The sequence below is a fragment of the Nyctereutes procyonoides genome, unplaced genomic scaffold (genome assembly GCF_905146905.1).
Source record: "Nyctereutes procyonoides isolate TBG_1078 unplaced genomic scaffold, NYPRO_anot_genome, whole genome shotgun sequence".
Taxonomy (NCBI): Eukaryota; Metazoa; Chordata; class Mammalia; order Carnivora; family Canidae; genus Nyctereutes; species Nyctereutes procyonoides.
Genome location: NW_026575131.1, coordinates 39,376,084 through 39,392,942, shown reverse-complemented (window position 1 = coordinate 39,392,942; position 16,859 = coordinate 39,376,084). Strand labels below are relative to the sequence as shown.

At 43.1% G+C, this 16,859-nt stretch overlaps 1 protein-coding gene across 4 annotated transcripts in view; it reads left to right on the top strand.

The window, feature by feature from the left end:
- The window catches only part of RBM6 (RNA binding motif protein 6), a 123,079-nt gene extending 107,913 nt beyond the window's left edge, over window positions 1-15,166 (top strand). For all 4 annotated transcript variants that reach the window (XM_055342911.1, XM_055342913.1, XM_055342912.1 and 1 more), the window contains 11 exons: window positions 618-715; window positions 1,406-1,448; window positions 1,584-1,665; window positions 1,910-1,995; window positions 2,739-2,885; window positions 3,971-4,066; window positions 5,205-5,465; window positions 8,801-8,875; window positions 9,853-9,950; window positions 14,059-14,188; window positions 14,920-15,166. In XM_055342911.1, coding sequence (XP_055198886.1) covers window positions 618-715; window positions 1,406-1,448; window positions 1,584-1,665; window positions 1,910-1,995; window positions 2,739-2,885; window positions 3,971-4,066; window positions 5,205-5,465; window positions 8,801-8,875; window positions 9,853-9,950; window positions 14,059-14,188; window positions 14,920-15,045 — 1,242 coding nt within the window. In that variant the 3' untranslated portion in view covers window positions 15,046-15,166. The remainder of the gene's footprint in view (window positions 1-617; window positions 716-1,405; window positions 1,449-1,583; window positions 1,666-1,909; window positions 1,996-2,738; window positions 2,886-3,970; window positions 4,067-5,204; window positions 5,466-8,800; window positions 8,876-9,852; window positions 9,951-14,058; window positions 14,189-14,919) is intronic.
- Window positions 15,167-16,859: the final 1,693 nt, after the last annotated feature.

Here is a 16,859-nt window from a genome sequence, read left to right as displayed (position 1 = left end):
AGGGAATTTGACGAGGGGCTTGATCCCAGAACCCCAAGATCATAAGCTGAGCTGAAGTCAGATGCTCAGCTGGCTGAGCTACTCAGGCGCCCCTCATTGGTATTTTTTAGATTTCATGCTCAGAAATCACAAGGGACTTTGTAAACTGGATCTGATGCGATGACAGTTGCAGCCTAAAAGAAGAGGATTTGAGTTTCTGATATCAATACCAGAAACTGATGACTACTATGACCACTATTCTGATCAACCCTTCATCAAGAGTTACCTTTTTTTTGCCAGTGTGCTCTTACTATTACAGTTACAACCAGAATATAATGTTCAGTAAGTTTTTCTTTTGAGAAGGAAAATCCATGTCCAGTTCTCACCCAAAGGCCTTGGGTGCCTGGGTGGCTCAGTGTTTGAGTATCTGCCTTTGGCTCAGGTCATGATCCCAGGATCCTGGGATCGAGTCCTGTATCAGGCTCCCTGCGGAGAGTCTGCTTCTCCCTCTGCCTATGTCTCTGCCTCTCTGTCTCTCTCATGAATAAATACATAAAATCTTTAAAAAAAAAAAAAAAAAAAAAAACAGGACATGGCCTTTTCTCTCTTTATGCCGAACCATGTCTTTGGTTTCCCAGGAAGCTCTTCGTGTAGTGAAGATCTTACAGAACCTTGATCCACCATTTAGTATTGATGGCAAGATGGTAGCTGTAAACTTGGCCACTGGAAAACGAAGGTAAGGCAGAGGAGTGGGGCTTCTTTATGATTCCCCTACTCAGGTTTTCGGGAGTCAACTCCTAAAAGGTGGAGATAGTAAGACATGATACCTTCCAGTGTGGGTTTCTTCAGATACCCAGGCATGTTTTCTTTTTCTGAAACTTGCCTTATTTTGACTCTAGTTGTCTTTTTTTATTGTTTTTGTTTGTTTCCTTAAATAGCAGTACTAGGTACTTTAGTCCCTTCCCTCTTCACTCCCTGGTGTCTTTGGGTCCCAAATGATGATATAGTCTTGGATGTGCAGAAAAATCTCAATACATTCTGCCTCTTGGAATCCTAAGAAAATACTGTCCCCACTCCCTACTCCCCTGACCCTGTTCATACCTCCTTGGCCCTGGGAAATCTAATTTCTCTTTACTCTTATACTTATCTTGACCCAGGAGTGGTAACTAGGAAATGGCCACATCAGAGAGGCAGGCTTGCATGGATGGGGCAGATCTTGCTCTAGCACCCTCAACTTGTTTGCTGTTTTGCTTCAGTAGCGGCTTTGTAGGACTCTCTGTACTTACTTCCAGGACTGCTTGCTCTGGGTCAGTTTCTTTCCCTGTAAAATGGGAGAAAGAAAGTTTCTTGGCAAATCTGTATGGTTAGGCAATCCTCAAGTGGCTTTTTGTAGCAGACTCAAGACGCATTGTATTATTTATTGCAGAAATGATTCTGGGGACCATTCTGACCACATGCACTACTATCAGGTAGGCTTTAGCAGTTGGGAAGTGCTCTGTCAAGTAAGTGCCTGAAAGAGTGATCTTAAATTCCCTCCAGTAGGAGACTATTAAAGTTAAGAGCTGTCAGAAGTTCCATAATTTTAACTAGCCTTTCTGTGATAGGGTAAAAAATATTTCCGAGATAGGAGAGGAGGAGGCAGAAATTCAGACTGGTCTTCAGATACAAATCGACAAGGACAACAGTGTAAGTCACTTGTTTTATTTCTGTTGCTCTTTTTCGCTTGACTATTCATTAATTGAAATCTTTGTGATCACCATGTTAGCAAGAGATACTGTTGACTGGGGGTGCTCATTCAGAGAGAGCACCATCTACAGGTTCTGCAGCTGTTTGGGCTGGCCAGCCCCATTGTTGGGTTGTTCTCAGTGAGTCCCCAGCCAGGACTTTACCGGACAGGGACTAATATTGGCTTTGGTTTTATTCCCACTAGCATCATCTGACTGCTACATATATGATTCTGCTACTGGCTACTATTATGACCCTTTGGCAGGAACTTATTATGACCCCAACACCCAGGTGAGTTTTTGGTTTGTTGACCTTGTCAATGATTCTTCTGAGAAAAATACCTATAATTTGTTACTTTTGAAGATTTTATTCCCTGGATTTTCTGATTGCTCATTACATAAAAAGTGGAAAAGTTTAAATCTTATGGAACTCTAAATACTTCTCCATTCCTGGCAGCTGCTCTGTTATATTATCTGTATCTCATGTCTAGTCTGGTGTTTTTTTAAAGTCTGCATCTTATATTGAGTTGTGTTCATTCAGGATTTAAAGATGATGACCTTGAGACTCCTGGATGGCTCAGCAGTTGAGCATCTGCCTTTGGCTCAAGGTGTGATCCCGGTCCAGGGATCGAGTCCCACATCAGGCTCCCTGCGAGGAGCCTACTTCTCCCTCTGCCTATGTCTCTGTCTTTCTGTGTCTCTCATGAATAAATAAGTAAATAAATATTTTTTAAAAAACATAATAAAATTTAAAAAATAAAGATGATGACTTTTTGTTAACTATTGCCTATATGGAAAATCAGTGCTTCGTGGCATTATAGGTAAGAACAGTTCTGCTTTTGGAAAAATGAACAGTGAGTAGTCTGGATGTGTCCTGGCCTCTGGAGTGGGTTTCTAAATTGTTTGATTTGGTCTCTTAGGCTTGCGAGGGAGAGAGCTGTTGTTTCTCCTACTAGGAAACTTGTTTCTTAGGCCTCAAATTAACTGGGAAAGTGAGACATCCTGTAGACTTAACAGTTTCTAACTATATTGCAGCAAGAAGTCTATGTGCCCCAGGACCCTGGATCACCTGAAGAAGAAGAGATCAAGGAAAAGAAGTCCTCTAGTCAAGGAAAGTCAAGTAGCAAGAAGGAAGCATCTAAAAGAGATGGCAAGGAGAAAAAAGACCGAGGAGTGACAAGGGTAAGAAGACTTGTGAATCTGCTCTTTACTAGATAATTACAGATTCAAATAAAGGAGTCATAGATCTAGGGTTGAGGTGTCAAGTTACAAAAAAATACAAACAGGAAATCCCAGTGCCTCTTACAGCTGGTAGTAAATTTTTCACAAATGCAAAACCTGTGGATGGTAGAACAAAGTGACTCAGCTCAAACCGAACACGTGGGCTCCACACAGTTTCACTTTCCTGTGCTCCCTCTTCAGTGTTTGACTCTATACACATATCTGTAGGTGTAATTGTAGCAGGGTTTACCATTCTGTATTCTCTGCTCAGTTTATATTTGATCATAAATAGCTTTTCCATGGCTCTATAATGCTCTTTATTATTTTAATGCTTGTATGGTAAAAACACAAAACTGTACCCTTATTTTCTTCATCATTCTTGCATTGTTTTTCTTTTCTTTCTGGTCTTATTCTGTTATAATATGCATCATTTGCATTTTATTTCTCCTTCTAAATTACTTCCTTAGGATAAACTTTCAAAATGGAAGATTTTGAATATTTTGCTATCTCCTGACATAAAGCCAAATTAGTTTTCAAAGAATTATATTGATTTTCCCTGGCACCAATTTATGCATTAATGGAAATGGATGAATTTGCTTCTGTCTCAATTTGTAACTTGTCTGTTTTTCCCCTTCTAATATTGCTGGTTGTTTATCTAGAGATTCAGAGAGAGAGAGAGAAAATATGTTTGTATTTCTGAGAACTTAGACTTTAGAGTTTTGTTGGCTTAATATGTGGATTCTGCTTTTGTCACTTATTTCTGACTGTATTCCCAGTCATTTGTAAAATGAGGATAGTAATGTGTATCTGGGAGGGTTGTAGTTAAAGGCTGAGGACAGTAATGCATATAAATATCTCATCTGGTGCCTGACATATAGTGATCATTCAGTATATACTGAGTGTTATGTTTTCAAAGGATTTTTATTTTGAAATCATAACATTTTGGATATTTCATAAATTAGGAGGTTTGGAAAATCAAATTAATTTCAACAGAGTTCTTAACCTAGCTTTTATGAGTATCATATAAGAATTATGGGCTTAATCAGTTTCAGGAAAATGCCAGTGAGGGGACAGCGCCCCCAGAGGATGTCTTTAAGAAGCCCCTGCCACCCACTGTGAAGAAGGAAGAGAGTCCTCCACCAGTAAGGCTAAGCCAAGGCCTGGGCCTGGGTCTGGTTCTGGTTCTGGTTCTGATTCTGAATGGGAAGGGAAGTTCAAAGGCTGATGCTTCACTTTGGTGTGGGTCCTTTTGTTCTATCTCACAAACAAGGACTTTTCTTGAGTATGAGCATGAGATAAACGTTCCTGTCTGCTAATAGGAATGTAACTGGAGAATCAAGGCTACTTTCTGTTTTCTTTCATTGTATCTTCCACCATTCCCATCGACAAGGGAATGCCTAGCCCTTTTTAAGTTATAATCTTGGTCTTATTAATCTTTCTCTTCTAAACTCATTTTCCTGGCCCTGATTTTTCCTGCCTTTTGTTGCTGCATAAGAAGCTCAGATATGGAATGTGTGCATGGTCGTGTTTATAGTTTGCCTGCTTGGCCAAAGTGAAAAATGCTAAAATTGGTACCCATTTTTTTAGGTGTATTAAAATGATGGTCTCCTCCAATCACAGGTGATTCTGATTAAATATAAATATATAGTAATAGTGACCATGTTTTATTTTTTATTTCAGTTGATCGCAGGCCAAGGGCCATGCATCATTATTTCATGGTTCCTATAAACTATTGAGAAATACTCTGCCTGTGCCGTGTTACTAGCTCAATTCACTGTAGCATCAGGCTTAACCATGCCTTTGCCTCACTCAGGAGCTGAATGTCTACCTGAGAGCTTATTCTTCATTTGCTTTTAATCCACCTGCTAAATCTCTTTTACTGTAGAGGTTACTGTAGTCTTAATAAAGTTTATTTTTCCTATTCTCCATGGGTTACGGTCACTTGGAGGGTTGGTGCTCTCTCTTCCTCTTAAAACTTGCAACTTAATTCTCCCTGTCTCTGTTTCAGTTCCCATTTCCCTTCTTCCTCTCCACTATTCTTTTGCTGGAGTCACTTTAAGGGAATCTTTCTGATTTATCTCAGCAACTAATGAGAAAAGCCAAGCTTGAACCATGTCACTTCCATGTGAGAAATGAGCAGTATGGACAGTGGGCCTATTTTGAGCCCAGTTCATTATTCAAACTAAAAGAGAAGAAATGAGATACCCATATTGGAATATCCAGAAAACAGGCCTCTCAGTTTAGGTTGAGGTTGATTAATCTCTGACCTTCTCCTTCCAGCCTAAGGTGGTAAATCCGCTCATCGGCCTCTTGGGTGAATATGGAGGGGACAGTGACTATGAGGAGGAGGAAGAGGAAGAGCAGACCCCTCCTCCACAGCCCCGCACAACACAGCCCCCACAGCGGGAGGAGCTGACCAAGAAGGAAAACGAAGAAGATAAACTCACTGACTGGAATAAACTGGCTTGTCTGCTCTGCAGAAGGCAGTTTCCCAACAAAGAAGTTCTGATCAAACACCAGCAGCTCTCAGACCTGCACAAGGTATGGGGAAGGGGCCTTGACCTTTAATTTATTTATTTTTTAAGATTTTATTTATTCATGAGAGACACACAGAGAGAGAGAATGGTAGAGACACAGGCAGAGGAAGAAGCAGGCTCCATGCAGGGAGCCCAATGTGGGACTTGATCCCGGGTCTCCAGGATCACGCCTTGGGCTGAAGGCGGCACTAAACCGCTGAGCCACCAAAATGAATTGTTCCTCCATCTTTTGTCATGAGTTGCTCTGCATTAAGGCTGTGCCCACATTCAAAAACTGCAGTGTGTAGACCCAAGGCAAGCATCATGGCGGGGGCTGGGGCACTAGATACAGAAGCTGTGCTGGAGACAAGAGGAGAGGGGATCATCAAGTAGGAGACTTATTTGCTGAATTTCTCATCATAGCTCTTCCATTTTTTTTTTAACATTTTATTTATTGATGAGAGACACAGAGAGAGAGAGAGGCAGAGAGACAGGCAGAGGGAGAAGCAGGCCCCATGCACGGAGCCCGATGTGGGACTCGATCCTGGAACTCCAGGATCATGCCCTGGGCCAAAGGCAGGCACTAAACTGCTGAGCCACCCAGAGATTCCCCCATAGCTCTTCCATTAACCTAACGATTGAATCTCAGATAAGCCTCTTCTCTTTTGTGGTATTTGGTGGCTTCCTCTTGTTCTGGCTGGTTCTGATACTGTGTAGTTTTCCCTGAAGGTGGGTCATGTGCCATCTCTTCACATGGGGAGTCACTGTTGTGAGCCATGGCACAACATCTATTATTGGGGTGGTAAACTGACATACACTCATCCTCCCCTGCAGTCTTCCCATTTAGATGTACTGACCAAGCAGCCAAATTCTGGACAAATAAAGCCCCTAGATAGACTCATGTTCTCAGTATAGGGTGATTTATTTCACACTCCTTCTCTAGCAGATGTTGCTAGAGCCGGTGAGGAGATTGGATTTAAACTTTCTTTCAATATAAAATCCAAAGTCTTATATAGCTAAAAGCTGAGAAGCTCTGCTTTTGGTAATAGGCGTACCTCTTCTCCCAGCTGCCTCTGTGGAGGCTTTGCAAAGTTCCTAGGGGTCTAAGAAGTTCCTGACAATCCTACAACAGATCACCCCTCGAGTCCCTTTGATCTGGAATTCTGAGTCACGAGACTGACACATTGAATTTCAGCTCTTTGGTGGCTCCTGGCTGGCCCAGTCGGTAGAGTGTGTGACTCTTGATCTTGGGATCGTGAGTTCAAGCCCCAGCCCTACATTGGGTATAGAGCTTACTTTTTTAAAAAATTAAATTAAAAAAATATAAAAGGATATATAAAGTTAAAAAAATAAAAAGTAATAGATGTCAACTGTCTGATGGTTAATGTCAGGAAAGAGGAGCCAGACCAGAAGTCTGGTGAATCCACAAAATGAACTGACCCCAGAATAGTGGAAAGTGTACTATAGTATTTTTTCCTTTCCTCGCAGTGATCCAATACAGAGAATCCCATTCATACAAAAGCTGTTCTGGACATCTTAAGTTTCTTATATAAGCCTGAGGGTATTGTGTAATAGAGCCATTGCTTGAGAAGTTTGGACCCTTGAGGAATACAGGACTCTCAGAGCATCCTTTTTGTTCTCTCTCTCTCTCTCTCTCTTTTTAAGATTTTATTTATTTATTCATGAGAGACACAGAAAGAGAGAGGCAGAGACATAGGCAGAGGGAGAAGCAGGCTCCATGCAGGAAGCCCGATGTGGGACTTGATCCCGAGTCTCCAGGATCACACCCTGGGCTGAAGGCGGCGCTAAACCACTATTTATTTATTCATGAGAGACACAGAGAGAAAGACAGAGACATAGACAGAGGGAGAAGCAGGCTCCCCTTGGAGAGCCCGATGTGAGACTTGATCCCAGGACCCTGGGATCACTACCTGAGCCAAAGGCAGATGCTTAACCACTGAGCCACCCAGGCACCACCCCCACCTCTCGCCTTTTTTTTAAGGTTTTTATTCTTTTAGGACTTTCTCCTTTTCATATTTCTCTGGGGGCTTGAAAGAGTGAATAGTGTCTGAGGATGGGGGCGGGGGGTAGTGATGGTGGTAGTGGTAGGAAAAGCATGTAGGCATTAAGTTTTCTTCACTAGGGATGCCTGGGTGACTCAGTCGGTTAAGCGTCTGCCTTTGGCTCAGGTCATGATCTCAGGGTCCTGGGATAGAGCCCCAAACATTGGGCTGTCTCCTCAGTGGGGAGTCTGCTTCTCCCTCTCCCTCTCCCTCTGCGTGTATGCTTGCTCTCTCTCTTGCTCTCTGTCTCTCTAAATAAAAATAAAATCTTAAAAAAATAAAATTTTCTTCACTGATGTGCTCAGATTCCCCTCTCATAATTTTTACTTTAGATAAAGACCCATAAAACAATTTTGTGTTTTCTACATTTTAAATATTTATTTATTTATTTGAGAGACAGAGCGTGGGGTTGGTGGGGACAGGCTGGGGAAAGGGAGAGAGAATCTCAAGCAGACTCCCCACTGAGCACAGAGCCCGACTCAGGGCTTCATCTCACAACCCTGAGAATGCCTGAGCTGAAATCAAGAATCAGACACTTGGGGCGCCTGGGTGGCTAAGTCAGTTAAGTGTTTGCCTTCAGCTCAGGTCATGATCCCAGGGCCCTGAAATTGAACCCTGCATTGGGCTCCCTGCTCAGTGGGGAAGTCTGCTTCTCCCTCTCCCTCTGCCCTTCCCCCACTGCTCATGTTCTCACACTCTCTCTCTCAAATAAATAAATAAATTCTTAAAAAAAAAAAAAAAAATCAGGGATTACTGGGTGGCGCAGCGGTTTGGCACCTGCCTTTGGCCCAGGGCGCAATCCTGAATACCCGGGATCGAATCCCACGTCAGGCTCCCAGTGCATGGAGCCTGCTTCTCCCTCTGCCTGTGTCTCTGCCTGCCCCCTCTCTCTCTCTCTCTCTCTCTCTCTCTCTCTCTCTCTCTCTCTGTGTGTGTGTGTGTGACTATCGTAAATAAATAAAAATTTATTTTAAAAAAAAAATCAGACACTTAATTGACTGAGCCACCCAGGCGCCCCTGTTTTCTACATTTGGAAAAAAGTAGAATGAAGATCTCTCTTGTGCCACACCACATAACTAATCTGTGTGACAAGCCAGCATTACAAGTTGGATTCCCATTGGTGATTCTAAAGCCAATCTAGTTAGGAATTGTTGTTTACATGGTACAGTGATCACTCAGGAGAGTTGGTCAGTCCAAGGAGCCACAATCCTAAAGCAGCTATTGGGAAAGGCTTAAAGGCATTTTCTAGGACCATTTTTTTCTAGACCTGTACTCATAGAACTTTCTCTCTTCTCAGCAAAATCTGGAAATCCATCGGAAGATAAAACAGTCTGAGCAGGAGCTAGCCTATCTGGAAAGGAGAGAACAGGAGGTAAGTTTTGATGACCTGCTATTCCCTTGACCCCAACCCTTTTTACTTTCTGGTATGAAATTTATAGGCTGTGCTGAAGACAGAGAATGAAGAGGCCCTTAAAAATGGTGTATACATTTATCAAAACTCATCAGACTACCATTAAAATGGGTGCACTTCATTGTGTATAAATTATACCTTAATAAAATTGATACATGTATTTTAAAGGTGGTGGTAGTTTAAGGTCTCCAGATAGGTCAAATAAATAACATTTCTCTTTCCCGCCCAGCTTTTAAAATCAGTGAAGGAGTATTAGATAGGTCTACTGAAATAACATCTTTGGGCAGCCCGGGGGTGGCTCAGCATTTTAACACTGCCTTCAGCCCAGGGCCTGATCCTGGAGACCTGGGATTGAGTCCCACGTCAGGCTTCCTGCATGGAGCCTACTTCTCCCTCTGCCTGTGTCTCTGCCTCTCTCTCTCTCTCTCTTTCTCCTTCTCTTTCTCTTTCTCTCTCTCATTAATAAATAAATAAAATCTTTTTAAAAAAATAATAAATAAAATCTTTTTAAAAAAATGAAATAACATCTTTTACTATGAGAGGTTAAGTGGGAGGAAGTAGTTTAGTGTAGAGCCGAATGGACTTGCTGCCTAGATCATGTAATTAGGCAGACTCAGCCTATACAGCCAACAGCCATAGGCTTTGCTGTCCGAGCCAGGTCTTCTGTGATGGTCACGAATCCTGTGGAGACCTACGGACAGCACCTCCTTAGAAGATGTAAACACAACTATTGAGTCCAGCACACCACCTCATCTTTTCAAATTTATCAGAGAAGCCACTGCTTTCTCAAGAAGAATAATGTGAAGGAGCAAGAGGTTCAGGAGTTAACAGTTGAACTCCCTTCACATTAGAAGGAATAAAAGGAATAAAGCGAAGCTTCCCCACTACCCAACCCCCTTAAATGGAAATTTCATATCTGTTATTCTGCTTACCAACAGGGAAGGTTTAAAGAAAGAGGAAATGATCGCAGAGAAAAGCTCCAATCTTTTGACTCTCCAGAAAGGAAACGGATTAAATACTCCAGGGAAACTGATAGGTAAGTCAGAAACTTTTCATTCAGCCTAGGCCTTAGGGCCTAATGATGAAACGGTCTCCTTCTCCAGCTGTGCTGCTTTTTTCTGTCTTGGGGATGCTGAAGTCAGCAGAAGCAGGTTCTGTCTGAACTCCTTGAGCATGAGGTTTATTCCAACCTCTGACCACCTAGCATTACTCAGGGAATATGTGTGTTTGCATGGAAGTTTGGCTGGCTGCTTAGTTTCTCAAAGCCACAACTGGAGTGGCCATGATTGGGAACTCTTTCTCTCCTAATAAGTAATGCTGTACCTCCTATGGACCTGATAAGAATGTCACTCTCTTGGGCTTTTTCTCCAGGGAACCTCCATCCTCATACATAGGCACTGAATGAATGGTGGGCTGCTGAGAGACATAAATGATCTCTAGATTCTTGTGTTTATTTCTTTTTCCTTTTTTTAATTTTTTTTTTATTTTTTATTTATTTATGATAGTCACACAGAGAGAGAGAGGCAGAGACATAGGCAGAGGGAGAAGCAGGCTCCATGCACTGGGAGCCCGATGTGGGATTCGATCCCGGGTCTCCAGGATCGCGCCCTGGGCCAAAGGCAGGCGCCAAACCGCTGCACCACCCAGGGATCCCTTGTGTTTATTTCTTTTTTTTTTTTTTTTTTTTTTCCTTGTGTTTATTTCTAATCGAGATCAGACTCTTGAGCCTAGCAGACTCTTGAGCATTGTGTATAGGTAGAAGACATCTATTATCCTTGACTGTCTGAATACTGAATAAGGAAGGTTTAGGTGATGCAGTGTCTCATAGGGCAGACATAGAATTCCAGTCGAGAAGGGGAGGGCATTTCAATTCGATGAAACTGCATACACTATTGATAAGAGAGAAGTCATGATGCATTGGAGAAGTTATAAGTAACTTGATGGAGGCCAGTTCAAGAAGTTCATACCCCCCCCCTTTTTTAAGATTTTATTTTTTTATTCATGAGAGACAGAGAGAGAGAAAGAGAGAGAGAGAGAGAGAGAGAGAGAGAGAGAGAGAGAGAGGGGCAGAGACAAAGGCAGAAGGAGAAGCAGGCTCCATGCAGGGAGCCTGATGTGGGACTTGATCCCAGGTCTCCAGGATCGGGCCCTGGGCTGAAAGCGGCGCTAAACCACTGAGCCACCCGAGCTGCCCAAGAAGTTCATACTCCTTGAAAACCATGCTAATAAGGCTTTGTCTTAGGGCAGAGAGGGGGGTTTTGAAATTATTTTAAGCAGGGTGTTGTTCTGATGAGACTTGAACAGGTCTATATGTTGATAAGCAAAAGAGCAGCTAGTAGCCAGGGTAGGTTATGTGTACCCATGGGAATGGGGAAGATCATTGATAGAGAAAGGCCTAGAGGAAGGTTGATGGAGTCTGGGGCTCTGGCATTCCAACTTATTTGATCACTGCCCACAGTACCTGAAAAAGAAATCTTTATGAAAAATACTTCCTGGGATACATGGGTGGCTCAGGCGGTTGGGCGTCTGCCTTTGGCTCAGGGCGTGATCCCAGAGTTCCAGGATCAGGTCCCACATCGGGCTCCCTGCGGGGAGCCTGCTTCTCCCTCTCCCTGTGTCTCTGCCTCTCATGAATAAATAAAATACATCTTTTTAAAAAAATAAAATATTTCCTTACTGTGTGCAATAAACTCTGGTATTTTTATTCTAGCCTTTTCTGTTTGCATTCTTTTTTTTTTCTTAAGGATGAGCAATTTTTTAAAAAGATTTATTTATTTAAAAAAAAAGATTTATTTATTTATTTTGAGAGAGAGCATATGCATGCACAGGAACCAGGGGGAGGGGCAGAGGAAGAGAGAGAATCTCAAGCAGACTCCCTACTGAACATGGAGCCTGATATAAGGCTCAGTCCCAGGACCCTGAGATCATGACTTGAGCCAAACAAGAGCCACTCACCCGACTGAGCCAGGCGCCCCTGTTTGTATTCTTAAGAAGTGCTAAGGGGGATCCCTGGATGGCTCAGTGGTTTGGTGCCTGCCTTTGGCCAGGGGCATGGTCCTGGGGTCCCAGGATCGAGTCCCGTGTTGGGCTCCCTGCATGGAGCCTGCTTCTCTGCCTGCCCCCCCCTCTCTCTGTGTGTGTCTCTCATGAATAAATAAATCTTTAAAAAAAAGAAAAAAAAAGAAAAATGCTAAGGAAGGACCACTTAATCAATTTAACATCCCATTAGGTCATTCTTGCAATTTGAAATATACTGGGCTAAACCAAAAAGTGAGTCAGTTAAGAGGAAGAAGGACAGGGGCACTGGGGTGGTCAGTGGTCTGCCTTTGGTTCAAGTCATGATCCCGGGGCCCTGGGATCAAGTCCTGCATGAGTCTCCTTGCAGGGAACCTGCTTCTCCCTCTGCCTATGTTTCTGCCTCTCTCTGTGTGTCTCTCATGAATAAATAAAATCTTTTTTTTTAAGATTTTTTTTAAATTGATTTATTCATAGACACACACACAGAGAGACAGAGAGAGAGAGAGAGAGAGAGAGAGAGAGGCAGAGACATAGGCAGAGAGAGAAGCACGCTCCATGCAGGGAGCCCGACGCGGGACTTGATCCCGGGTCTCCAGGATCACACCCCAGGCTGCAGGTGGCGCTAAACCGCTGCGCCACCAGGGCTGCCCTAAATAAACTCTTTTAAAGGGGGCGGGGCGGGGATCCCTGGGTGGCTCAGCGGTTTAGCACCTGCCAGGGTGATTCTGGAGTCCTGGAATCGAGTCAGTCCCTTGTCAGGCTCCCTGCATGGAGCCTGCTTCTCCCTCTACCTGTGTCTCTACCTCTCTCTCTCTCTCTCTCTGTGTCACTCATGAATAAATTAATAAACTCTTTATAAAAGTGGGGGGAGAAGGTCACCTTAGCCCTGAGTGAGTTAACTGGATGCAGAAAAACACCCTTCTGTATTCTTGGCTCCCATCACATCACACTGCTTCTCTTACTTCTTAGTCTTCTCCCCTGCTTCTCTTGGTTTTCTGGGCAATTCCAGATATTCTCCAGGACTCTGCCCTTAGTGCTCCTTAATTCTTCCTGTTCCACCCTCTTGTCCTAGACTGTCTAAGGTACCCAAGACCTCAACCATCCCTAACAAGCTAACAGGTCCCCACAACTCCATCCCAAGGAAGTTAGGTTTTCTCAGTGCAAAATCACTATTTCCATTTATCTCTCCTGGGCATGTCCTTTTGGAGACCTGTTAAGCTCCTCATCCAAAACAATTAACTCAGTATTATATCCCATACTATATTCAAGTCCAGTCCTGCTAAACCTGCTATGTGTTCATTTTTCAGAGTAGTGACGTCACTACATCATGGTCCACCTGGTCTGACTCGATCTTCTTCCTTTATCCCCTGTATCATTACTGGCCACATCCCTAATTAAGCTTTGTCCCTCTTTCTAGCTCACCTCCAAACAGGAATCCTTACTCCCAATCTCTGTTCTTCAGCCTCTAGTGTACTCTCTACCCTGGTACCAAAACCATCTTGGTCAACAGAAATCTCCTAAAACTCACTGTTTTGTGAAGGCATATCTGGCTTAGAGGAGGCTTGGAGTCGGGGGTGAGTGGGGTGGGGGGGACATTTGACTGAAGGTTGAAGTCCAGAGTCATGATTTAGCATGATGTTCAAGGCTCTTCCGTCTGGCCCAAGAAGGCTTTGTCAGTTCCTACTATTCCTTTCCTGGACAAATTGTATTCTTTCACTTTTTTGTGGCCCCTTTTCTCTTCTGCTTTTTCAGTTCAGATATGCGATGCCATCTTCTTGGATTTCGTCGTTTTTGGTGATGCCCCTGCAGAGTTTGTGTTTTCTCTGATGTAATTCCATAGGAGATGTCTCGTGGTGCCACATCCATAGCTGAGCTCTTTACTGTCTTATAAGCATCCGTTGACATACTATCCTTCTCATGTCCTTCCCCATTAACAGGGTTGGATCTGGGGCATCTCTGTATCCCCATGACAAAAGCCTGTTGCATTGTTAGCAGGCATTCAGAAATATTGTTTAATATACTTAGGAGGAAGCAAATGTAAATCAAGAGAACAGAGGTTCCTATTAGGTTCACAAATGGGTCACTTTGAAAGTAATGGTATAGAAGTACGTCTGCTCCTTTTGCAGTGATCGCAAACCTGTTGGTAAAGAAGGAATCGACAGTAGCAACAAAGGAGGCTGTGTCCAACAGACTGCTGGCTGGAGGAAGGGGGCAGGCCTCGGGTATGGCCATCCCGGATTGGCTTCAGCAGAGGAGGTGAAATGGTTTCCATCTTTTGGGGGTGGCATGAACTTGGAATATACTTAACTTTCTCTCACTCTGTGGCTCGGAGCTGTGTCTTTGCCTTTTAGCTGGGCTTCCTCCACTGCTGATGAAGGACACAGGAGCTGAAGGAGCCCATCAGTCTTGATTACTAGATGATAGCTAGGCATTCTGGGCTCTTTGTAATTATGGTTGGCAGTGGGAATGGGGCTCATCTTACTCTTACATGGAGTGAGATGTGGGGCAGTATGGGAATCAGGCAGTTTGAGCTGATGAATTGTTTGGTAACAAGAACCAGGGAGCCCACAATAAAAGATACAAAAGCATCTCTGAGAGGCATTATCATCAGGGGAGCTAAAATGGCTAAAATTTGAGGAGCATGAAGTTAGTCCTGGTTCTCATGAAGGGCTTTGCCTCTTCTATTCGGGTAGAGAATAGAGCAAAGGTTGTAAGAGGGAACACTCCCCATTTTGTGTTGGCTTGGTCCACCTTTGAAAAAGGAGACTGACTTTTCATAGTCTGCTATGGAATCCTCTATCCTGAAGTTGTGGCATCACCACCCTCCTTAATCATCTTGGGTTTGTTTATTAATTAAACATTCTAAAAAATTCCCCCAAATCCTGATCCTTACTGGTCCAGAAATGCTTATAATCAAAGGCCAGCCCCGAGGCTAATGGGCTAATGAATTCATAGAGCCCACTTCATTGTTTGTCTTTGTGTTACAGACTGAAGGCCGGATGAGGGGGCCCAGTGTGGCGGCTCCAGGAAGAACCAGCAAGAGACAGTCCAACGAGACTTACCGAGATGCTGTGCGAAGAGTCATGTTTGCTCGGTATAAAGAACTAGATTAAAGAATGGAGACAAGTCCCATAGGACACAACCTCCTTCTTGTTTTGTTTGTCTGTCTCTCCTTTTGTTTTGTTACTGTTCTTGCTGCTAGAACTTTTTTAAATAAACTTTTTTTCAATGTGATTTTTTTTTTTTTTTTTTTGGTGGTTATATTTTTCTCCCATAGATGGGTTGGGGTGGGGCTTATGGTAGGAGGGAGAGAGCACCTTGGTGCAGCCCATTTGAGGTGGCGGTGAAATGGCAGAAGTGCTTCCTTGAGCCCTGAAACATCACCTGCCTTCAGTGTGAGTGGATGTGTTACAGTGATCTTTGCACTCTAGCTTTGTGTGAGTACTGTCAGATTTTTAAAATTATTTTCCTAATCTAATTAATGAAAACTGCATCTCATTGTTTGCTTCTACTTCTTTGATAACTGCTGAGGCTGAACATATTTCTATATGTTGGTTTACTACTATTAGACCTTTGAAAGTCCTCTTCTGATTTCCCCATTGCTGGAAGGGGTAGTGTGACAGCTCTTTTTCTGGGTGCTTGCTGGGCACTCAATGTGTCATGTTATGCTCACCACAATGAATGTATAGTAAGAATTGTCACTCCCCTCCAGCCAGCCACTACCCCAGGTTTTCCTTCCCTCCTTGGCTAAAATTCTCTAAAGAGGTGTCTTTAGACACCTTTCAAATCTTTCTTAATTTTCTACCATATCAGTCATACCATTTCACAGGGTTTGCTTCAAAAGTTAGAGTTGTTTTTAATTCTTTGCAGTTAAAAAGACTATATCTTATGAACCTATTAAAACTTTTAAAAATGGGGTGCCTGGGTGGCTCAGTCAGTTAAGTAGCCAACTCTTGGCTTCAGCTCAGGTCATGATCTCAGGGTCCTGGGATCGAGCCCTGCGTCTGGCTCTCCATTCAGTGAAGAGTGTGCTTGTGGATTCTCTTTCTCCTCTCCCCCAGCCCGCACTTGCTCACTCATTCTTTCTCTCAAAGAAATAAATCTTTAAAACTTCAAAAAATAATTTCTCCAGGTAACATATTATAGTACTAGGAATTGCACTTTTCAGATGTCTCTGGAGGAATGTTTGTTAGGAAGAAAGAGAACTGTAGTTTTAAAAGAGCATGTTGATGGTATAAAGTAGGAGTTTGTAAACTGACCCATCAAGGGCCAGAGTCAATATTTTAGACTTTATATGTCAGATGATCTCTGTTGAAACTATTCAGCCCTGTGAATGTAGTGAGAAAGCAGCCATAGGCAATATATAGACAAGTGATGGTGGCTGAGTTCCAATAAAAGTTTCTTTACAAAAACAAGTTGCAGGAACACCTGGGTGCTCAGCAATTGAGTGTCTGCCTTTGGCTCAGGGCGTGATCCCAGGGTCCCCAGATCCCTGGATCAAATCCCACATCGGGCTCCCTGTGTGGAGCCTACTTCTCTCTCTGCCTCTCTCTGTGTATCTCTCATGAATAAATAAATAAAAATCTTAAAAAAAGGAAAAAAAAAAAAGGTTGCAGGCCAGAATTGGCCCACTAGTCTAGCAGAACCAAGGACAGCTCTGTACAATAGCATAGAGGTATTAGCATTTTGGAGGGAATGGGCAGTGAGGGGTGGGAGATATAAGGGGAGAAAACATTTCTAGCAACAGAAATGATAAATGTGAAGTTAAATGGTTTGCCATGCTGTGTCCAGATATAATCCCTTCTTCTTAATCTTTATTAACTCTTTTTACCCCTCCCAAAGAGAAAACAAAATCAGGAGCAGTCCAGCATTACAGAGGATGGGCCATTGGACTCTCTGGTGCATCTTTTTTTTTTTTTTTTTTTTT